This window comes from Taurulus bubalis (assembly GCF_910589615.1).
Source record: "Taurulus bubalis genome assembly, chromosome: 5".
NCBI lineage: Eukaryota > Metazoa > Chordata > Actinopteri > Perciformes > Cottidae > Taurulus > Taurulus bubalis.
In genome coordinates, this window is record NC_136593.1 from 14,214,926 (window position 1) to 14,240,456 (window position 25,531).

Sequence of the window (25,531 nt, forward strand, 5' to 3'; positions counted from 1 at the left end):
CCCGTTGCCTTTTCCCGCCGCGGACTTCAACGATGGTCAACCGAGACGATACTTTTGTCATTTTTGTTGGAGTTTCTTCAAGCTCTTCGTGAAGCTGACAGAGGAAACTTCAGTTTGAGCTCAGCGATTGGAAAAAAAAGCTACCCCTGCTGCACGGCATTCAAATCGGTATGAGAGTGATGGGAAATGTAGTTTTAAGTGTGCCGGCGGTATCCCCGGGACGACGTACAGCAGCTGCCGTGTTTACTTCAATTACCAGAATGCATTGCGTGGGCTTGGACGCGATTCAGTACCTATTGAAGATGATAATGCAGCACTGCCATCTAGAGATGTTATGGTAAAATTACAACAATACTCAAGCTCCCAATATGTCTGAAACATGTTACATTTAAAATTATATGAATTGCAGGAAAGAAAGCTGCGTGCAACACTATTTATTTCCCAAGCAAAATGTTGCCTTTGGGGACATTACACAACTATGTAAATCTACATAAAAGCATTTCTCCTAGTCAAAAGTTGTATTCTCACTAGTAAGAATGATAATTAAAGGCAAATACAATAACATACTCAATAATAATTTTTTTTTTTTTTTATTATTTCAACATATCTGTAACTTTGATCGTACTTGTCGAAAATACATTTAAGATTTGTTTAAATCTTTAAAAAGTACAAGTGTCTCCTATCAAAAGGACATTTTAAAAAATCCACAATTACTTTTTTCTTAACAACAATTGACATTTTGGATATCCAAAACGTCATTCTTTCTGGGGTAAATTAACTTTTCGACTCTTGCCTATAATGTGTATTTGTATTTGTTTTTTCTTCATTTTGGATATCTGAAATTAAAATGATGACCAAGAAGAACTACATTACGGATATCAACAAGATCTTGTCTAGCTAAGATGTGGTGCTTTTTGCTTAATTACACAAACTGGCACTATGTATATATATTTAAGATATTAATGTGTTTTTTTTATCTTTGTTTACTGATGTAAGGCCAAATGGAAAAAAAAAAGCTTTGATTTTTCATCTACATGTTACACTCTTCCATTAAATAAATGCCATTGAGCAATGACACATTGTACTGTTAAAGGCTTCAAACATGAATGTGAAAGTAAAGCACTATTATCTGGGACTTCCCACCTCTCTGTCTTGACAGTTTGACTGGGTTCAGGAAGTTGTCTTCTTGGTGTTTGGTTGTGCCGGTGGTACACCTGTCTGGAGCCTTTACCTGGAGCTGAATGGTGTGTATGCCATGGCATGGTCTTCCTCCTGTGGTAATGTGGATCCATTCCCTCACTGTACACAATAGTTATGAATGTATTCTATTACTATATTTCATTTTCAGTCTCCCCTCTCTCTCTTTCTGTCTCTAGCAATAGCCTACTTTGTCTTTATCCATTAAGCCATTTGTGTTGATGTGTTTCTACCAAGAGATAATGATAATGTTTCTTTTTCAGGAATATGGACGAGGACTTTTACCGACACTGTATGTACATTATAATGGTGGCACACAACAAAAGAAATCCACCTTTATTTCAAAGATAGTTCTTAATTTTTTAATTTTTTTCTAAACATTACAGACAAATATTTCCATTTTTATTCAATCTGCTTTGGTCTGGGATGTGGAACAGCACTCTACAGGCCTTTTTGTCGTAAGTAGACACACAATATCACTGAAGTTCCTTTATGCTAAATCATTTTGATTTTGTTGAGACAATGTGCATTTCCATGATCTAATTTATCCACAAACGTACCCATTTTTTTTGGTGGGGAATTTTACGTTTATTCAATGGACTTTGTAACTGTTAATAATGTTTGTTGCATTTTCTAGGACTCATGATTCCATCAGTTCTTGCTGTGATTTGCACCATAATGTTTGAGATTGTGGGCATACTATCTGGTAAGCTGAACTTTGTTTAATAAACACAATAGTTATTGCAGACACCTTTTACCAGAACATGTTCCTTTGAAATGCTAAACATGTTGTTTTGGATGATCCCCTTTAAGTTTTATTGAACAACAATGACCATTTTTTATTTTTTATATTTTCTGTCAGATCTGCCAGCCCATACTCGGAGATGTAAAGGCCCTCCCTATGACAGAAGAGGTACACACATTTGACAATTGATTTGGTTATGCTTTGTGCCAGAAATGTGTGTATATAATAGCTCATAAAGGATTTGTAACTGATTGATAGTGTTATAGTCGTTTTCAAAAAGTTAATTATTGATATTTACCCACTGAAGAGAGTAATAATATTGCTGGCAAATGCCATCTATAATGAAACAATGACCTTCAAATGTAAAAATGGAACAGTACCTGTTCTTTATTAAAACTAACATTATCTTCTCTCTTTAGATGTTTACTGGGGATTTTGTTTTGCACTTTTCGTGGCCATCTTGAACCTCAACTCATATCATGGTAAAGTAAAATACTTTACAGCAGATATGCAGATGCTTTTGGAAATTTCGACTTCTGTGGTTACATGTTGTGCTTTATTCCAGTCTACACGCTGTCTTATGGATGTGGAATCATAGTGTTTGCTCTTAGAGGAGCAAAACGGAAATACAGCTCTCTCGGGTAGGTGGGCTAAAAAGCCTAAAAAATTGATTTAAATTTTGCATATTTTTCCAATAGCTTGACAGCCTTTGTAGCTTCATCACAGGTTGAATTCTGTGTCTTAAATCTTCTTTGACATTATGCTATTTGTATGATCTTTTGGACAGGAACCTGCGAAAGAGACAGCGCCCCTGGTGGTAGAAGGAGTTTGAAACCACCAAATGTATATCTGTGGTTTCTTAAGAGTTATGTTTGATGAACAGAAATTCAGACTCAAAGATGCTGAATTCTACCAGAAAGTAATGCACACCTCCACAGAAACAAGCACATCTGTCAGACAATGTTATGACCAAATCTCAGATCAAGTGTATTCTATCTCAGGAATGTATGGAGAAGTAATTAATTTATGAAACAAGTGATGCAGATATGTAAGAATTGTTTACTAATGTATGTTGTCGTGAATCATGGTTTTGTCACTTACTTAGACAATGTTTTAATTAAAACTTGAAATACAGATTCCTGTGTGTATGCTAATTGAACTACACACTTCTACACAAATGGACTTCTAGGTAAAAAAGAACAAACTGTTGTAATCGCTCAGTCAAATGCAGAGGGCTTTATTACATGAAAGTAAGGTACATACAAAATTTCAAGTAACAAATAAAGTGTTTGTTCTTGGGTTAACTTTAGCATCAGCCACAGCCACAGCCACATTCTCCATCAGTTCTTGAAGGGCCTTCAGCCCTCCACCTTGTATTAAAAAAAGATGAAGTCACTGACGACATGATGCATCATTACATTGCTGGTATGGTCCAGTTGTACAGTTAGCACAAATGAGCATTGAGGTGTGTAGGTTGATGGTAACATCAAAATCAATAACAAAAAATACAGTGCTGAATAGAAATGACACAACTTTTGAAACCACAATGTTTAACTGATTTGAAGATGTGATCTGATGTTTGGAGTGACTGCTGTTTATGACCTACCAACATTTGTTTGATTTTTTTTTCTCCTCTACTTTCTACAAACAACAACTCGGTTAGCTTATTTATGACACTATTGTCATGATAAACTACTTTAAAACTAAGCCCCACCCAAGAGCTACATCAGAACAATATAAAAACATTTCCAGTTTAATTAATCAAAGAGCATTAAAAAACACATGAGAGCACCACACAGTACTCATGTTGAACATGTATTAATGTATTGTTTTATATGGTGAACATCCACCAACAACAAAGTCAGTTATGGTCACATTTTGATTACTGAACTGGGTTTATGACAATTAGTTTAGGAGTGAGGACATTTGTTTGTCTATGTTCTTGTGTATGATGTGATGGATGAATGAAAGAAAGGTAAATGTGGAACTACTTCAAAGTGTACAGCACAAAATCACATTACTTCACACTCAGGGGCATTCACAGTGAAGGAATTTAAAGAGCTGGGTGTCATGTGAATCAAAAACATACTTGACTGTTTATCTTTATCTGGAGGGGTGTGATCAGATAGGTGGGTGGGGCAGCGATAAAGTTACTTGGCGTTGGTAGAGGTGCTGAGCATCTTGCGGACGGCCTGGGTGATGGAGTCACGGTCGATGCCATAGATCTTGAGCAGCTCTTGAGGTTTGCCACTGCGTGGGACATGGGACACAGCCAGGCGATGCAAATTGAAGCCAGACTCGTTGACCATTGCTGAGGACACTGCCTCCCCAAGGCCACCTGTGGAACAATAATTAATCACATGAGAGACATGTAGAGGGAAGACAAATCCTCATTGAAAGATGGGGACACACAAAGGCTTTTGATTTTAATTGATAGCAAAAATTAGGCTGTGATACTAAGCATGATGTCATCACATATACAGTAAATAGAGAGGACCAGAACATATTACAAACAAGCTAAATCTAAACATGTCCTCCCTCACAATAACACTATATGGTAATCTGGATGTAAAATGAATGAGATGTCCAACATCAGACCGATGCCAAAAATCCTTTGTCTGGTCAAATCCGTTCCATCACCCATCCCCTTTCTCTTAACAGGCATAGGGCATGGCTGTCTGTGTTATCTAGGTCACACAAAGCCCCATGGGCACATGCTCGGTTAAGGAAATCTGACAGCACTCTGCCTCTCTTGCTCTCGCACTTACAAAATGCCCCACAATACCAATACCTTGCCTGCAATGAGGGCACGCAACAGTCAGTAAGTCTCCCCTCAGCCAATAAGCAAATGCCACCACATTGCGTCTCGGTCGCTGAACCAATGAAAACATGCCACCACAACACACCCGAGGATACGGGCCAATGACATTCTGCTGACAGGCTTGATGCTGTTCGGTTGGTGGTGGTCATACAATATGCAGAAGCTGAACAGTACGACCAGCTTTCATGGAAACCTACCTTCGTAGTAGTGGTCTTCCACAGTGAGGATTCGTCCCCTTGTTGCACGCGTGTGGTCGATGATGGTTTTGATGTCCAGTGGTTTGATTGTGAAGGGGTCGATGACCCTGACAGAGATCCTCTCTAAAAGGAGAGTTCATTCATTTGAGGGATATGATGCATAACTTAATAATGTTAATGGCTTTGCTGCAACTAAGACATGCAATTCATATAGTAGCTCTAAGGCCTGGATGTCCTTGTAAATGCTGGTTCAGTAGTGATTCATATCAACACAAATATCCAGCCTTTAAAATAGGTTTTATTTCAGCAAATTTCAAATGTAATTTATGATATAATTGTCTGTACTAGTTCTGATAAACAGTGAATTGTCTTCAAATATGGCAAACAGTATTTGATTAAAAATGTGATATTCTATCATTATATGTATCTGTTAGGTATGTCAGATGTGATAAATCTTATCCTTTTTTATTTTCAAAAGGAGTATTCAATGTACTGTACCTTTCTTTAATTGTTCAGCTGCAGCCATGGCCTCATGCAAAGTCACTCCAGCTGCCACCACGGTCACCTGGTCCTCTTTGCTCTGGTACACCACCTGACAAAGAGAAAGGTGTCATCTTCTGTTTCAGGTTACAGTGCTGACAATGATTGTCTCATTACTTTCACAGCTATGTAAGCACACAGACTGTCTCACCTTAGCTTGTCCAACATGGAAGTCCTCATTGCTGTTGTAGATGATGGAGCAGTCTTGGCGGCTGGTTCGAATGTAGCAAACACCCTTTTTTTTAAAGAGAAACGTGACAATCACCACTGGGACATTTTGACAGTGAAAAGGCTGTTTTGCCAATAAATAATAAATATAATTAGATAGAGTAGGGGAGCAAAAACTCTGCATTTAGGTTTCACGTACCTTTGTGGAAGCAGCCAGTTCCACAGCCTTCTCTGTAGACACGCCGTCACAAGGAGAGAAAATGGTCGCAGTGGGAAGGGCCCTGAACATAGCCACGTCTTCTAGACCCATCATAGTGGGGCCTTCCTCTCCTGTAATATGTACATTTAGTTGATTTCATACATCCAACATTCATAAAATCCCCAAATCTATTGACAGGTCAGGTGAGCTGATGCATGCAGATCACAGACATAAAGCCAGACTTTGCATGCAGAATACCTGCACTAACAGAGGGACACCTGGTTCCCTCTTGACAGCTTCCAGGGCAGACAGGAAGGGAGAAAAGGGAAGGATTGAATACTAGCTGTAAGGGCAAAGGGGTTAAATACAGCAAGGAAAACACAGGATTAGAGGGAAAGTGAGAAAGGATTGAAAAAACTGCACACTCACAAACACACAGAGATCATTCTTTTATACATGTATCCCCTTTCAGGGATACTGTGAATACGGTCCAAACAAAGGGGTGTTTTGAAATGTCTGGCTTCAGTGTAAGGGGAATAAAGGTGTGTGAGAGGGGTCATGGTGTGTCTGGCTCCTCAGCAGCAGGTTACTAACCAGTGGACAGGCCGCAGTGGGAGCCACACAGGTTGATGTTGCTCTCTGAGATGGCTGCCATGCGGAGCTGGTCGTAGGCGCGGGTGAAAAAGGAAGCAAGAGTGCTAGCGAACACAACGTTCCTCTCACGGGCAGCACATCCCATTGCAACACTGACCTGGTAAAGGAACACATTTTTTTCTTAGTACCAAAGAGCACAAGAGATTTAACCTTCCAACGGTCACGCATGCTTGATCCCCAAAACATCACAGAGAGGTCCAAATATGCGGCACAAACCATATTTGAAAGTGTCTTTGAACCAAAGACCACGTTAAGTCGAAAGTCAATGAGAAGAGTTTTCTCCAAAGCTAAAGACCTTATTTTCCCATCTGTGTGGAATCAGCGGCATACCTCCTCATCCAAATAATTTCCTTTGTCCTGTCTCTAAAACTCTCCCCAACCCCCAACTTCTTCCCTTGCTTCTGAAAAAGCAACAACTAAGCATCCATGAAAGGACAAATGTTATGTTAGATCAATTCTTATAGATACAATTAAAGAAAGCAAACTACTTCTTTAAGAATTTGAACTAGCAGATGTTTCATCCAAACCAAGAAAAGGATGCCATTTCTAATAATAGTGTATATTAACAGCATATGTATCTGTGTTTAATTGTATAGCGTCAAAAGCATAATATATACTAATATTCATTCTTCGTAATTACGATGTCATTTGTATATATTGTATTTCTATTAGCCCCAATCCTTTTGCTATTCAACCTTTGACTTTTCTCATGCATTCAGCCAGATGGTCCCACCCTCTGCGCTGATTAATATTTTACTTCTGACTACACTTGTCATGACTGCTTATCATCATACACATGCCTGACCTACATTGGGGTTGGCTGCTGTTGGAGCAATAACAGCACAAGGAATTATCGTCTGGTCGCCTCTCTCCAAATTATTAATCCAAACTCTGATAAAATATTGACAGAGGCAGAAGAACGGGGGCTGTCAGCAGCAGCCACAATGGCTATAAAAAGGTAAAATACTCACATTATGGATAGACAAGGTATATATAATTAAACCATCAGACTGACAGCTGCAAGGTGCAAATTTGTACTTTTATCCAGTACGAGCAATTTACTCAGCAAAATCCCCACATTAAAGAGAGAGAATTAGGTTTTTTTGGAAGATTATCTAGAAGAATAATTCTATTTATATGTTTTTTATAATAGTAAAGTAAAACAACATAAAATAGCCATAGACAAAAGATAGCTAAATATATGTCCTAAAATATCTTTGTAAAATCAGCTTAATTCTGTAGATTCATGAGGGGTCGTACCATGTTCTGCTGAGCGATGTAGCACTCCACAAAGCGGTTGGGATGCTCATTCTTAAAGATCTCTGAGTAGGTGAGGTTGTTAGTGTCTCCATCCAGGGCCACAACACGTTCATTGTAGCGGCCTAATTTTGCCAACGCCATCCCATATGCCTTTCGTGTGGCAATCTATAAAGACAAAGAGGCCAAACAAATCAATAATTAACAACGGTTGTTGGTTCATCTGTATAAAGAACTAAATGATTTGCCTCTGTGGTTTCTGTAGACATTGTGTGAACATACTGTTCTTGTGTGCGGGTGACAAACCTTTTCACCAGCCTTGTAGCTGGGTGCGCTCGGCATCCTGATGTTCCTCAGGCTGACCGGTGGGGAGTCCTCTACGGGTGCAGGAGGGTACAGGTGCTTGCTGCTGTTCATGATGCGGCTCTGCAGATCCTTCGTAACCATCTCCGCCATGTCTTTGGGCAGAGGTTTGGCATGCCACCCCTGCTTATCCTCTGCAGCTGGAACCACACGGCGTCACATTGGTAGGGATTTAAACATTGTGAAAGGGTTACAAACTTGGGCTTGTCACGTAATGTGTTCTAGAGTGAGAGCAATGCATTTGCAAATGAGGAGTGGACCGTGACAGACTGTTACCTGGAATGCCTTTGCCCTTGATGGTTTTAGCAATGATGGCGGTGGGCTGATGACGTGGTTGGCTCAGAGCCTTGCAAAGCTCCTCCACACTGTGTCCATCCACAACGATGGCATGCCAGCTACACACACACAGCAAAGCCACACATTAAGACACACTTGGTACAGTTTAACTGATACAAGTAGATGGCATGTGCACACATCAGGATCGTATTAACTAAATATAATTAGTTATTGATAAAAATCATTAAATGCTACTTGTTTTACCACCACCTTCGATATAATCTTCCAAAACAGCACATTGACACTATCAGCCTCACATTGATTGTCAGTGTTATGCATTATTACCCGAAAGCTTCACAGCGTTTTTGATATTTCTCTACATGATGCTGCAGTGGTGCAGAGTCACTTTGGCCCAGACGGTTGATGTCCATGATGGCCACAAGGTTGTCAAGCTGGTAGTGAGAGGCGAACGACATGGCCTCCCAGACGGCACCCTCTGACATCTCGCCATCCCCCATTAGGCAGTACACACGATAACTGAGTCAGAAAACAGGGTGAGATTATGCGATTAGTGTGTGTCTCTGTGTATATATATATATATATATATATATATATATATATATATATATATATATATATATATATGTGTGTGTGTGTGTGTGTGTGTGTGTGTGTGTGTGTGTGTGTGTGTGTGTGTGGTGTACGGTGGAATGAGGGTGGGGTGCAAATCTCACAAAAATGTTATCTGACACTATTCCAGTCAGACTGATTCTCTTTTCATTGACAGTTGAGATCGTAACGAGCTGTGACATGATAAACGCTTCTTGAGACCGGTAAAGGTTATCTTACCAAGTTTCACACCTGCCTCTGAAACATGTCTTCCATAAGAATCCCACAGTCTTTAAATGGGATAAATCATCATCTTATTTTATAAACCAGAATAAGTGTTTTTTTCTCGCTTTAATTATTAATGTCGACATATGGGTCAAATATTTGCCTACCAGAGGACTCAAAATGTCCACTATATAGAGTGTTTCATTCAATGTTTTACAAAGGAACAAATAATGAAAGATAATTAAATCATCATTGATACCAAGTTAGACCAATAGACTTTGAAAAAAAATTATAGTTGAAAGCACAATGCCTGAATTTGAATCTGACATTAAATCAGCTTGGATGGTAATATAAGTGAGATTTGACTGCTGGGCCTGTGATTATTAGAGCAGAAGAATCGTGAGAGCAGAGCATGTAGCCGCAGGACACACCCACAGAATCTGGAAAATCCCAATCACTGAACACTCGAGAGAACTACAATGGGGACCTAAAATTAAAATTAAGATAACCGTAAAAACGTTTTGTACATCGACACACCACATAGTTGAGTCAGTGTGTATTTATTAATGGATAGATAAATGCATGCAAGAAATCTAAAATGCAAATAAACCAGAACAATTAAATGTATATTCTTTCATTTGTATGTGTCCACATGTATGAAAGAGTACCTGGACTTGTCAAAGTATTTCCCTGTGTAAGCCATTCCACAGGCCACACCAAGACCTTGCCCCAAGGAGCCAGTGGCTACGTCCACAATTTGCTGTTTCTGAAATGAACACACACACCCACAACAACGTGTTGTTAAAGAGAGCTGGAACACTGTCTGTGCTGCCTGAGATGATTCACAAGGTGTGGTACAGTATGTGACAGCTTACAGGGGTTGGGTGGCCCTCCAGGGCAGAGTCAACCTGGCACAAACTGAGAAGCTCGCTCTCCTTCAGGAAGCCTGTTTCAACCCACATGGAGTACAGGGCCGGAGCAGCGTGACCCTGTGCAAGAAAAAACAATCACAAATCAACATTATCTTAGTCATAATACACTGAAGTAGTTCAAGGAAAGGTTATGATTCTGTGGGACAATTAAACACCCGACCCTCACCTTAGACAGGACGAAGCGATCACTGTTGAAGTTCCTCGGGTCTTCGGGGCGATACTTCATGGTGTGGAAGTAAAGCACGGACATAATTTCCGCCACACTGCAGCATGATGTGGGGTGTCTGTACAACAGAGAAGACAGTTCAGTCAGACATAAATACATAAACATGCACACAGGAATGTACAGTAGGCTGTTGAGTGCCTTTCCTGTCGAGTGCCTTTCCTAAAAGGCACTGAACAGATTAGATAGGGAACTGGTTGTGAAGGCAATAACATGAAAATACTGTTTGCTTTTATGGACAATAATGACTTTGAGCCAATAAAATGAACCAATCACCAAGTGTGCTATCCAGTGCTAGTAGTGGAAGTATTTTGGGTGCCCTGATATCAATGGCTGGTTATTGGCTTTTCCCACAAATAAAGTATTTATGTATTTCACACAATAATGTACAAATATAAATAATAAACACATGCAGAAGTGATTTCAATGCAGCCATTAGTCATACAATATTAATAGGCTGAATATTTTAGATGAAGAAACATTCTTTCAATCGTATTCAGTGTTTGTCTTTGTTCCCATTCAACACTGCATAACTGTGGAATGAGGAGTTGGGCTCCAATATGATAACCCTCTTTATTCGTTAAATATACGACAGTATTGTGCTTCACACAGGTGTGAATAATAATAATCAACATTATTCTACTGATCTCTAAAGAAACATTTCTTCTGGAATTTGAATTTAAATGACAAACATTGAAAATTGTAACAGCAGTCTTTAACATAGCTAAAAGAGGACATGCTATACAGGATTACAGTTTATTAATTATACTTCTAAAGCCCTTTTATCGCAGCAGCATGCAATGCTCAATTTGCAACATACAATCCACCGGGCATTGCACATGGCAGTCTATGGTACTATACTGCATGAGGGCATTTTACCTCTTTGAAGCCAGAAATCAATAAAAAAAAAGACAATATTTATCCCGCAAGCAAATTAAATATACGATTTTTAAATGGAACCAAAGACCATTTACAAGTTATGTTCTTCTCAAGAAAAAAAAAGTGATTATCAGAAGAAAAAAAAGGTATTCACTTTGAATTTCAGTCGTGATTATAAGGTCTTACCCTTGTGTATGACATATACTCTTCGCTCAAAGGATAAACTGATGCACTGACTTTTCTGCAACGTGTTGTATATTTTTAATACCATACATTTTCCATAAAGCCAAAAATAAAAATGGTGTAGCGAAGATATTTTTAATTAAATGTATTGAATGATAACGGATTGAGAGCTCAACTCATCAAACAACATTTATGGATGTTGAAATGATTCTGCAAGTAGACCAAATGAGGAGAACAAAGGCAGGACATGTTGTTCCTTTGGCCTTTTTACTTGCATGTCTGTGTGTGCATTCATCTGTACATGCCTGTATGTAATTCACTAGATGTGACTGCTGGTGTTCAATGTATACATGTTGCAAATAAATATGAAGTGCGCATTATGTTTTGCATTGCATTCACAATATTAAAGCTCCTCTGAGAGTCAGTGGAGGCAACTCACCCACTGCCCGCTGCAGTTGTTGCCTTGATGGAGTTGATCCGGAGGCGGTTGGCGATGTTCCTCAGCGCCTGCACCGTCTGCTGGTCAGGTTTGTGGTAATCCTCCATGAAGGCAAAATGTCAAGTTTCCTTAGCACCAGAAAAGTGAACCAACTACAATCCTGAGATGAGTTTGTGTGTTTTAATGTTTGTATGTGAGAGTGAGCGTGAGGGTTGCCAGAGAACAGCACCTGTGTGTGTGTGTGTGTGAGAGAGAAAGGGCCAGAGAGAAAGAGAGAGAGAATAGAGGAGAGGCTGGATTTATCCTGTCAGGCATGCAGACACATAGATGCACAAGGACACACTGCACACAGACACACACACACACACACATACGCACGCACGCACACACACACACACACACACACACACACACGCACAGAGGAGGAGAGAAGGGGGAAGCCAGTGACGTAAGCTGCTAAAATGGAATGCCAGTCATTTCATTGGCTACTGTGTGACTGTGATGGTGGAGGTGTGTCTCGGTTAGATGTGCATTAGCGTGTCTGTAAGGAGAGGCTGGATAATTGGGAGGAGGGGGGGGGTTTGAAGCATCTCACCCTGATTTATTTTGGCATTAGCTACTGTCTGAACTAATAATTCAGATCTTGATGGTAGGTGTGAATGTGAGCATGAATGGTTGCCTGTCTCTATGTGTCAGCCTTGCGATCAAATGGTGACCGTGACCTGTCCAGAGTGCCCCGCCTCTCGCCCAACGTCAGCTGGCATTGGCTCCAGCCCCCTGTGACACTAAGGGTGTATTGGCGTACAGCTAAAAGATGGACGGTTGGTTGTTCTTTGTTATTTTCTCTCACCAAACACCCTAGTCTAATTGCCAAAGCCCATGTTTGCCCTGATTTCCTTTTGCTGGAAAAAGTAAACAGAAAATAAAAATGATTGATGTGAGTAACAAAGGGTGAATTAATAAGAGAAAAATAAGACAGAACAAGAGAGATAATGTGAGATGTAGAGAGCAATACAATTTGCATATTTTAATACTCTTTTTCTTATATCAAATCACCATCCGCAAAAAAAAAAAAAAACATTTTGCAAGCTCACGTACAGATGAATTTCTCCACATCTTTTAAATCATCTTCTGGTCTTGGCTTTCACCATGCTGATGATAATTTAGAGGAAAGACACAGAGAAAGATGGCTACTGTAGCCCTCTAGACAATTAATCAGTAACCACAAACACACACAAATACATGCACAGCATATACAAGGTACAGGGTTAATGTATTGCAATAGTACACAGTATGTGGCCCTCTAGTGGTGGCCCTGATTTGTATACCCATTTTGCTACATAAGACAATACACACACACACAAAACAATATATGTGGAATTTCAGAGTCTGAGGAAAGACACTGCTCTGAAGTCTGGTGGTGCGGCAGCTGATATTGCTATAATATTTGCAAGATGGCAGAATGGTGAAGAGGCTGTGGCTTGTTGGTTATTGTTGGTTACAGTACACTATGTAGTAATGCAGTTGTGTAGTATAGCATAGAATATAGTATATGTTGTAGTCTGAGGCCTATATAGTGTTATATATATATGTATATATATATATATATATACATATATATATATATATGTATATATATAGTATTGAGGCCTATATAGTCAAATATTATGCAACTGAGATCATTTCTTGCTCCAAGATGTTTTTACTACGCTCAATGATTTTTTTCACACATTAATTAACGTATTGTTCTACTATAGTGTCACTTACAAGTGTAACAACCCTTAACAACAAATCAACATACTTACTTTCATTTCATCATGGTAACATTCTGGAAAAATATAATTGATTAAGTTTTGAATTTCAAATGTTTCAAACATGCTTGTTTTACGTAAAAGTCTTTGCGTGGGCTTGACGCATCTTCTCTAAATACATGCATTAAACAAAGATCTGAATGGCATCAGGGCCACCACTAGAGGGCCACATATGCCCACCACATGTAGTCAAACTGTGCCACCAGTAAAGGGAAGTAAGTATTGTGGCTTACCTTGTGCAATAAGGGAGTGCATATTCCACTTCTAAGACCCATTGGAAACAATGTCAAACGAGAACTGTGACTCTTTTAACTTACAAAGTACAAAGTATGTTGTCATTTCTACTGGTTTATTGTATATTTGTATCTGCATATTCTAACTTGTAATGTTTCTATTACCTGCTAGTGACCAAGGATGTAAATTAGCATTCTTGCTACCTCCAGCGTGTTTACATATATGTTTTATACTGATTCTCATTAGCATGCTCTGTCCCTCATCAAATAAACACATAAATAAAATAAAACAGAATATACTGTAGTGTAGTAACTGTTTTTTACGTCATATTCACGCTGCTTTGGAATTCCTGTACTCAAGCCATTAGAGCAAACTTGAATTTGAGACAGGGAGCATCACGAGAAAGGATATGAGCGAAACCGAGAGAGAGAAAGACAGACAAAGTGAGAGAATTTAATGGAAGAGCATAATATACCTCATCAGTTTTATTTCTGTCTTCTGTCTCACATGATGATACATTTGGAGTTTTATGACTCTTCCTCTGAGAACACTGTGTTCTTGCCACATAAAACCCTCTGCAGCAGACCTGATGATGGACCAAATATCCTCTCATCATCTCACTGCTCAGATGTTATTCTACCTGGAGTGTAAAACAATTGTAGTACAGTACAGAGCATTTAAACAAGCTGCTGCCAGGAAAATATTATAAAACATCTGAAAAATGTCTCTAAATTCTCTATTTACACAGAGAAAGGGGTAGTACCGACATTATTGTACAATGTCGTTCTTGTTGTGGAGCAGAGAGAGGAAATAAAAATAATATAAGCACATTTAAAAAAAAACAATATATGGACTTGCAAATGCCTTTTAAGATGTTGGGTCTATATATGTTATAACAATGATAATATAATCCTTCAAACTACTGTTTTATTGATATGAAAGGCCAACAAAAATACAGGCACAATAAATCAGTGATGCCTTATCTGGAAAGAAGCTATACTAATCCTGCATGTGTCGCTTGAGCGTTCCCTGTTTCATTACTCCATTTTGAACAGCCTTTCTCGCAGGCCACTTGTGTTCCCAACATTAAACACCAGAGGGCAATGTCTCCACAAAAATGTAGGATGGCAGCTTCTATGATGGTTTGTAGGATATTCCACCCACTTCATTAGCCAATAACTGAAGAAAAAAAAGAAGAGAATCATGACATATTTATTCAGCAGCGATGAGACTTTGAATTAATTAATTATTTTTGAAATCATTGAACACTGAATCAATACTGAGGTCAAACAGCAATGAGAAATGTTGTTTTAAAACCATTACTTTATGAAATGACACTAGATGTGTTTAGATGTAAAGTGTTGGGGAACCGATTGAATGACCACAAATCTAAGGGTCAGCTGAGTTTATGTGGTGGCTACACATGTGTGTCATTTGTACAAATCATCATCCTCACCTTCCCCCCATTCATTTTCTCCTGCACCTCTTCAGACATGTGATCATCTCTGTGGATTCCTGCCTTTCGCTGTGGCTGTGATGTCACGTCCCAGCACCTCCTCGCTCACAGCCATGGTGATGCCATCTCTTGAGCCTCCCACTGCTCTCCTGGTTTCACCGACATTGTCCTTCTCCCAGTTTCCAGCAACTCCTCTGGGCTCCTAGGTCCTGTCAGAAAAGCTTTTCTTCACAGAGCCCCACAGGTGCCAGCCAATGGCAGCCTGGGAAGGAGATGTCACGTGATGATGTGTAGCCAATGTCAGACACCCACAACTGCACACTTCCTGGAGGGAAAGTACATTCAGAGAGCATGAATGTTTCTATTTTTAATCTCTCTGGCAGAAAAAGAGGAGCAAAGCAACCACTTTTGAAACAATGCCTTAATATAACGCAGAGCATGTGTGCTTGGCTATTCAAACACAATGCAGAGCTTAGGTAAACAATAATGTACTCAGCATTGTTGGCCTGGAATGAATAATGGGATTTCAGAGGCAGCACAAATTATGAGACGCAATACACATATAGAGGCCTACATACATGCACTCAGGCTTGCTGACATGCATATATTGACACACAAATGAACTCTGGAATATTCTCACACTCCTATGCATAGAATATTACACACATCCATGACGATTTGTACATTGCTTTAATGCCAGTCGCTCCTTCAGGCTTGAGCCTCTTCCTCTCTGCTCTTATCACTCCATTTCCTTAAATCGCTCTGCAGTCACCATGATGACATAGTGCTTGCCCTTTTATCTGAGAGCTGTCTGTCAACAAAGGCCCCACCCCCTCACAGTGCATGAGACAAGAGCATAATGATTTATGATTGAATTATCGACAGAGCATTCAGTCATATAGTTTTTTGCAGCTAGACTTGGTGATCATCCTGGAAGTCAGGGTCTGGGCCTGGTTGAAGGTGCACGTAGGAAAAATGAAGAGGTGAAAAGGACTGACACATGGCATATAGGTGGATTCAGTGAATAAGGTAGTCAAACCAAAGTAAATAACGGAACTGGCTGAAGAGGAGCGTTTTCAAGATTCAGACGCAGAGCTTTAAATAAACAAAGAGAGTGGATGAAGAGAAACAAAGAGAGAAAGGAAGATTCAGAGAGAAGAGTAGAGTGTGCGAGCAGGGGTTAAGGCTGAGCGTGTGTTGTGAGCTCAGCAGTGAAGTTGACGATGCACTGGGAGAACAGTTGCGCTGCAGGGCTTTCAGGCTCCATCACTACTGCTCTCCTTCAAGCAGCACCACCAACACACTCCCTCCCTCGCACACACACACACACACACACACACACACACACACACACACACACACACACACACACACACACACACACACACACACACACACACACACACACACACACACACACACACACACACAGCTCTCTCATAAACATGCAAACACAGATTGTTGCATCAGTGCTTTTGCATGAGTGCCGGCCAGCCAGGTTTTACATGCATGGCGATGCCATGAAATCAGACATCAAGTGGCATGTGCTAATATTCAAACTTGTTAAAAACATGCCAAACCCTCATTATCATTACATTTGAGATATGCAGCAGGTGAAGATACATAAATGCTAAATGAGACTGAGATTAAATGAGATCAGCACTAGAAAGAAAATAGCAGTTTTGCAGCTTATGAATGAGGAGCTCATATATAGCTTTATTGCAATCTGATGTAAAAAGGGAGGGAGGGAGGGGATGAAGCTGAAGGATAAAGAACATAGAGTTAAGCTAAGTGCATTTACAAAGAGATTTTAAAAAATCATTCTGTTTGAATGATTTTTGTGTAAACTAAAAACCTGCATTTTTATCGAATCAACACATCATAATCTCCTTAGAGGTTGGCCAAACACAAACATTTACACAGGACCATCACCTCAGCAGAGCTAAGAGCCAAAGACCTACTTTGTGCAGAATTATAGCCTCTTGTCTGATGTGTTTATGCACAGATTACAAGACATCTGCATAGGGATCTTTAGAAAAAAAACATTAACAACAATAACATAATCAATTACTGGGGAAGATTATAATGTTCCTTTATCTGTTAGTAAAGCAAAAAAGCCTAAAACTCCTGTCTTCTAATGATTCAAAGTTAATTTTGGATTTGAGTGTTCGGTGGTGCCGAGAGTAAAGAAGCAGATCAAATGGGCAAGTGGGCAGACGGCTGCATGAAGCCAAATGGCATCCGTGGTCCCTGAGGGCCACTGCACCCTCTGTTTATATGTTTACTCCATTTTCAGTGAAAACAAACTGCAATGCGCTTTCCCACCAGGGACTTGAGGGTGTGTTTGAAGAGGGATTTTTTACACAATCTCAAAATAAAGCAAAAACACATGTAGATACATGCACAGGCTATTCCAGATGACTGAACACAGAACCTAAAACTAGTATTTCCACCATCCTCAATACCATACGGCCATCTTTGGAGGGAAATCAACTCATCGGAAACTAGGTCAAGAACAACAGGAGAAAAGAAGCATTCAAAAAGAGAAGAAAAGAACATTTCTCAAGAGTTTGGAAGAGTTTGGAAGAGTTTGGAAAAAGAGACAGAAGTGCTATGTTTACTTTTAAAGTACAAAGTATTGCTAATAGGTTACTCTGTCTAAATCAGGGTAAAGTGATATCCACCTCCAATGTCCTAGAGCGGAAGGCTGTCAACATATCTTGGGAACACTTGCTTTCTTGTCAGGAGTTTTGAGAAGATTTGTGCATTGAATATGATTCAGCAGGATTTCAGTTTAGCATAAAGACTTGATGCAGGGCTAAAAGCAATGTCTAGCGCCTCTAAAGCTCACCAATTAAGACTTACTGTATCTTGTTTGTTTAAGTGGTATAAAAAAGGATTTTGTGCTGGATCTATTTCTTAGCCATGCGCAGTGACTTCCTGGAGTGTTGCCGGGTTAAACAAATGGGGTAAAACATGTTATTTAGTAAGCTTTAGCAGCACAAACCCAGTTCATGCTAAGCTAATTGCCTGATGGCGCAAACGTAATATTTACTGTAAAGGAATGAGAGTGGTATTGATCTTTTCATTTAATTTGTGTTTTACCCCATAATGTCAAAATATTGGAGTGCCTTTTATGGGGGCAGTTGTGCACATCTAAATATGTCGCAACATATTCATCCTTCACACCAACATGACTGGAAGAAGCTTGAGTAAAAGCTCATGATAACCAATTTTTTCCAAAACAAAACTCAATTTCAGCACCAAGCAACCCGATGAGCACACAATAAAAAAAACTCTAGCGGTGCATGCGCAAACATGCAAGCGGCTTTGCTTCTTTTATGCTTCCCACACAAACAAAATGGTATTTTGAAGCCTGAGACTCAAAACTCACTGAACCAGCAGCCGAGGAGGAGAAACATTAAACTCACTTTATACAGCTATAACCATAAATCATGGTTTACCTTTGGTGTTGTGTGATCAAAAGTTCTGTTCGATGTACATATCAACACTGCTAATGGCTACTTTCATGTCTCTGGATTTTTTTTTGGTCAAATCCAGCTGTCTGTGTTCATTTGTATGGCATGGAGGAGCATTTTCACTCTGCCTTCCTTCAGCATCAAACAGCCTATCCTCAGCCTTATATGTGAAAACACAATCTATAGCTCTAACGGGTGGATACATTATGGTACTCCATTAATTCTACAGGCATTAAGCTTCAATACAGATCTGTTCACATAAACAAATGAGTTATGGTCTTCTTTAAATTGAGCCAAGTGCAGATGTCGTTTGGCTTTGTTCTTTTAAAACAAAGCCAAACAGACAAAATGAATACCAATAGCGAAGTGTAAGTTACCTGACATTACCCTAGGTTACCCTGAGTCAAATACCTAGGGTAAAATAAAAATGATATTCATTAAATAATGCTAGAACTGTTTCTCAAAATACATATCTAACACAGAGAGGACAAAATAACAGAAATACCTATCAATAAACCCTGGTGAAATTCTGAATTTAATTTGTTTTTTTATGTTGATTTAAATACGTTTTCAGATCAGTTTCTTGTTAATCAAATATTCTATAGATTGTATTTCAGTCTGCGTTGGGGCCAATCATGATTACTGCTTTTTTAAGTACATTTCCCCAGGTGTGTCTCTTATTTGCCAACACTTGAATTACATAATCAACAAGTGCCAATTAATATTTAACAAAGAATGCAATCAAACCATTTTCTGCCCTTTGACACACGCAGCCACATAATTACCAGCAACACACACACACACACACACACACACACACACACACACACACACACACACACACACACCACCTCATCTATAGGTGAATAATTCAAGACGATAGAAGAAACCATTATCCTGGGCAGACAGGTAAGATGATACGATGAGCCTCGTCCCTGCCTCCTCCCTCCTCGCCCAGTCGTTCTCCACCTCTCACCAAACACTGCTGCCGTTCACTCACTGACCAGCCTGCCAGGGAAGAAGATGAGTGTTTTCTGCTCTTTGTTGTCAGCTGGGACATGAAGGTGAAGCAGAGGCCTAGGCCTTCTACTCTGTCAGGTATTTTCACAGCACACTACAATATCTAGTGAACTGTGGTCACTGCTATTTGAGCAAACTGCAACTATAACATTGTATGATATCAGGTTCTTTTTAGTATAGTTCATCGATATTATTGAAAGTGTTATGTGGAAAGGGAAATTCTATAAATGTAAATACTTTAATTTTTTATATTACACTGCGTCAGTCTTGCCTAACAGTTGCTGTTTCAAAGCATTGTTAGACAAGACTAACCAACATAATAAATGTCTAAAAATAAAATGAAGAGAAGAGTTTTTAAAGGGTCTTCTGAGGGTCAGAGCTATCATTTGGTCATTAGTTTTTCATAAGGGTAAGATTAACATGTGCTGTATGCATGACAGATGTACAAGTGCCTCGTTTGCATTTGTAAACTGCATCAACTTATAAATCAGCATAATTTAATTGTACAACAATGTTAACAGTGTTGGTGTAAGACAAGGTAATGTATTTTATTAAACTTATAAAACACCACAAAATAAATTACATAAGTTGAAATCAGAAGTTATTGAATTAGACTAAAGATGTAGTCTTTTACAGAGTTATAGATCCGGTGATGACAGGGACAATGGCTTTTTTTGTGGAGTATCTCATTGGAAGCATTCTCTAAAATGTTCATCCCCGACTGACTCCAGTGTAAAAGCGGCTATACATTAAAAACATTATTTCTGAATGTAGAAGAGTGTCACATTTACTCTGTATGTCTCTTTTACAAAAACGGTAAAGGAACAGTTTTGTATATACACATCTGAAATATTACAGAATCAGCTTGCTCACAAATAATGGCTGTAATGTAGAGAGGCATGTATGTGTGTGTTACATATAGATCTGACGAGGTGGTATTGACTTACTTTCTCATCATGACACATGCTGCACTGGCCAATGGTAAACGTACATTCAAAGGGAACCGTTTAAATAAGGGCAACATATTGTCAGTTGAAAGGACACATTTTCACTGACTTTGGCAGGAGATACATGAATGTCATTATCGCAACATTAGCTTGGATAATGGTTGACATGGCTCAGTATATCATTTGGAATACATAATTCATGTTTTTAAAGCTGCTATAATCAATATGTTTATTAAAACAATGTAAACAACGTGACAATGTTGTAATGAACCTACAGAGAATTATCACCTGAATCTGGAGCTCCGCTATTCAGATCATTGTTTCGCTGTTCGTATCACAGCTTTACTTTTTTTTTTTTTACTATCTCTGCTTTCAGTTTTTTGTTTTCTGCTGCAGCAGGGAGCTGTTTTCAGCAAAAACAGCTTTAAAATACATACACTACCTGCTCAGCACTGAACAGCAGACAGAGTTAGTAAGGGAGAACAAAGTGGAGCATTTTGCAGCCAAATAAACTGATATGTCCCTCAGGAGTTGGCGGAGACCTAAAACAAAGCTAAAAGAGAGTCAATATTGAACTTATAATATATATGTTATACATTTTATCAGAAAAAAAGTTACATTCCAAAAAAAAACATTTCAAATGGTAGGGCTATTATTTTGTGACCAGTTAAAACATAATGTGTGATTATGTCTTGTCCAGCATAGTTGCAAGTTGTGGATCTGGGAATTCAGCAATTGTTTTCATTTGATTAAACAATAATAATAAAAAAAAATTGTCTGAACATCAGGGGTTGTAATCCTGGACATTCCAGAATGGAACCCGGACATTCCTTAACCAACAAATTCCAGAACGAACTCGGAACTCGGACATTCCGGAACGAAACTCGGACATTCCGAAATGGAACTCGGACCTTCCGTAAATTGGACATTCCATAAATTGGACATTCCGGAACGGAACTCTGAAATTCCAGAACCCAAACATTTCAGAACGGAACTCGGAACTATGAGATTCCGGAACGGAACCTGAACATTCTTGAACTCAGGACTCGTACATTCCAGATCACTGATGGTCGGAATCCCTGACATTCCGATATGGATCTCGGACATTCCGGAACTCGGACATTCCGGAACCTGGACATTTTGGAACGCAACCCGGACATTCCGGAACGGAAGCTGACATTGGCGGGGGCGTAGTTATGCTCAGCTGCAGATGGGTGTGGTTGTTGGTGGCTCGGGGGGACGGTGCCTGGAAGAGGCCTGATATGCCTCTGCTGTACTAATTGTGTGTTTGTCCCAACATAAGGAGGAGTAGGCTAGACGTTCGGGAGACGGACAGACCGACGGACAGACCGACGCAAGACGGTCCGTTAGAACCAGCAGAACCAAATAAAACGGTTTTGAACCTTGAACCCTTGTGTGCTGGTGTGATTGTGCTGAGGGGAAACTCACTGTGGTAACGGGCGCTCATTACACGGACATTCTGGAACGAAACTCTGAAATTCCGGAACAAAACCTGGACATTTTGGAACGGAACCTGGACATTCCAGAACCCAAACATTCTTGGAACGGAACCCGGAACTCTGACATTCCGTAACGGAACCCGAACATTCTGGAACGTGACTCTGAAATTCTCAAACGGAACTCGGACATTCCGGAACCCAAACATTCCTGAACGGAACCCGGAAGACTAAAATTCCGGAACGGAACCCAAACATTCCGAAATGAAACTCTGACATTCCGGAACGGAACCCGAGCATTCTGGATTTAAGATGTCTGCAATATTAGATACCATAATAGTCTTTATAAAGGCTTAACCTAATAGTTAATTGATCATTTACTAATGCTTAAAACTGGTTAAAAATAACAAGTATTGGGTTGCCAAGATATGAAATCTAAATGTTAATTAATTAGCTATTAACATGTTTAACCACAGACTTGATGGCTTTTCAGAAAATAGGAAAACCATGAATAGTTATCACGCATTGTTTTCAAATATTATTTGAAAAACAGAATGCAGGTTGGATTTTCCACAACTTGGCAAACCAGATTAGTTCTCCATTATTCATAATTTATTTAATTTATGATTTAATATATTTGGCATAACAAAGTATGGGGTGCCTTATTCGAAAGTGTACCCATGGAAATGTAATGAGATAAGTTGCTAAACCAGTGTTTTAATGGTAGTATTGTCTTAATGACCTTCACGTGACGGGTGCTGAATGTGACACATGTTTGAAAGTTGTCTCCTTTATCGCAGAGCGCGACATTGCGCACAAGCCATGGCACCTATTTGATGTGAGCAGTCTTGTGCAGCAGCAGAAGGAGAGCTCGCTTTCTGGTGTAGACTCGTTTCACTGTTCACTGGCGCCGTGACGATAAGTAGGCAGCGGATGAGGATGCTCTGTTGTGTGGTGCGCACTCTCCTGTCTCCAGCTCTCCGCGATCACCATGGAAGAGCTTAATTAATGCACAGGCTTTATGTGTCCCTCCTGCTGCCGGAGCTGATGCATATTAAACCGCCGTTTGAGACCGGAACCAGCGCGATTTTCGCCCCGCGAAGCACTGGACCCCTGTTACCGAGCGGAGAGGACCGCGGCTGAGTCATAAAGTCTTCAGAGAAGGTACAGCACGGTGCGGTTTCAGCTCCACCAACTGAAGTTAGCCTCTTAGCATAGCTGCGTTTTCCTGCATGCGGGCAATGATGATGCTCTCTCATTATTGTCAGAGGACAGCAGTTTTTCTTAAATGGCCACTTTCCTCTCGACGTTGTCATGTTGTGTGGATTCAGGGGAGGAGATTCATCGCCTTGTCATGACCGATACAATTAAATACATTTTAATAGAGCATGGCCAAGGCTGACATCAGGCTGGCACCTTTTCTACAAACTGAGGTGGGCTCTGGTCATGTGGACTGTCCACTATATTAGCCCTGAGTGTAAGAGTATCACTGATTGAGGTTTGTTCTAATAGCGTTGCCAGCTGTTTCTGCTGAGCAGCGAGGACCATCTCTCGGTTGTGTGTTGCTCATTTTTCACCATGAGCGTTCGGAGTCAGTCTGTCATTTCACATCATTTTTGGGGGAGATTTTTATCACATCCTACCTTGGTGGCGTCCAAGGAGAAACACGAGGACGCTTGATGATGGTTAATTTGTCACGAGTTGCTCATGGAAATGTCAGCGTTCGTTTGTATCACGGGTGCACGGTCGACGTTGTCGATGAAGCACTGAAATTAATATTCCAAAATAAGCGCATTTTGTACGCATTGTTCCCATATTGAGCTTGCTCTAGCCAAGGCTACATGAAGGCAGCATCGTAGCACAAAGGAGATGTGAAGCTGGCAGCCTGTATTCTCCACAATATGTGCAGTCTTGCATCACAGTAACACTCATAGCCCATTTAAAAAAATGAAATATGAAGATGAATTCCTCTTGGAGCATCACTGCAATGTGACCTTTTCTGTTTCTTCCTCTGCGGGCCTGTTCATCAGTTCAAGGACTTACACAACTGATGTGACCAAGTGATGCCTGAGAGTGGCAGCTCTGAATTTACAGCTTAATTTGTGTATGTATGTGTGTGTGTGTGTTGTCATCTGCATGTCATCTGCTTTCAGTTTTTTCCCCTCATAAAACATGTTCAGTTTCAGGACATTTCGGTTAATAAATGTAGACTCTTGATGGCAACATGAGAACCATGCCAATGTGCCTCATTTCTAGTTTTGAGCGATTCACTATTTTCCCACCAGGATACCTTTCACATAAGATCCCATTAATTTATTTGCATGTTTTAGGGTATTTAATGTCTTAAATATTATTCGTGGGCCAGTATGTATACACCAATATGAATTACTCTTGCATCTTTTTACTTCACTGAACTCCCATGTCTTTGAAACCATTTGGAGCATAATGTTGTACTATATACCCTCTGCAGCACAACAGATTGCTGGCAAAGCCTGATTTTGATTTAGCTCCAATGTCAAGCAAAAAATACAGTTTGCAGTTTGAGCAGCATTGTCAATACTTAGCTTGAAGAAAAACAAATTTAGTAAAAGGCAAGGAAAGCATAATTTATGTTGCACATTTCATATGCTCATAAGTTTATGAAAAGACAAGAAACAGTACAAATACTAGTAATTCACTATTAACCATGCTTCACAAGCATACAGGAAGACTTGCATATTATTCAATTATAAACGATGTATTGCACATTATCAAACTATCGTTTATCAGTAAGCTTATTAAAGCATCTTGGGCCATAAAATCTAAAGGCAGCTTCACCAGTCATTGAACTGACTCAAGAATGATTGAAGATATCAGACCAGTTGATCTGAAAAGGCCATTCATGGCTTTATAGAGAAGCAGAATAACCTGAATGTCTATTCGAGTGCATTGTGCAAGTCAATGTCCTGATTTGAAGACATATTTAATGTGCTTTTCTCTTAAAAGCAATATCAATAATAATCATTTTAGTTATAAAAATAAAGTGTAAAATGTCCCAATACCATGATCTCATCTCACCCTTCTTTCATTCTCAGAGGCAAATTATGCCAGCAGCACCAGAGTCGCTCTCCCTGGTGACGAGCCAGCTCATCGGTCAGACTATTCTGCCCTTCTCTAGCCACCCAGTCTACCCTGGCAGATCCATGCTGCTGGATGCTCCTCACAGAGCCACGCCCACATC

At 39.8% G+C, this 25,531-nt stretch overlaps 1 protein-coding gene across 1 annotated transcript; it reads right to left on the reverse strand.

Moving 5' to 3' along the window:
* Nucleotides 1-4,092: 4,092 nt before the first annotated feature.
* On the reverse strand, nucleotides 4,093-12,014 carry LOC306737150 (transketolase-like; the record flags this gene model as incomplete). Its single annotated transcript, XM_079218851.1, has 14 exons — nucleotides 4,093-4,280; nucleotides 4,961-5,083; nucleotides 5,459-5,552; nucleotides 5,652-5,735; nucleotides 5,868-5,998; nucleotides 6,462-6,618; nucleotides 7,782-7,946; nucleotides 8,085-8,281; nucleotides 8,418-8,536; nucleotides 8,763-8,954; nucleotides 9,920-10,017; nucleotides 10,127-10,240; nucleotides 10,350-10,467; nucleotides 11,908-12,014. 14 exons carry the CDS (start codon nucleotides 12,012-12,014, stop codon nucleotides 4,093-4,095), a joined length of 1,887 nt encoding a protein of 628 aa, XP_079074977.1.
* Between the last annotated feature and the right edge of the window lie 13,517 nt (nucleotides 12,015-25,531).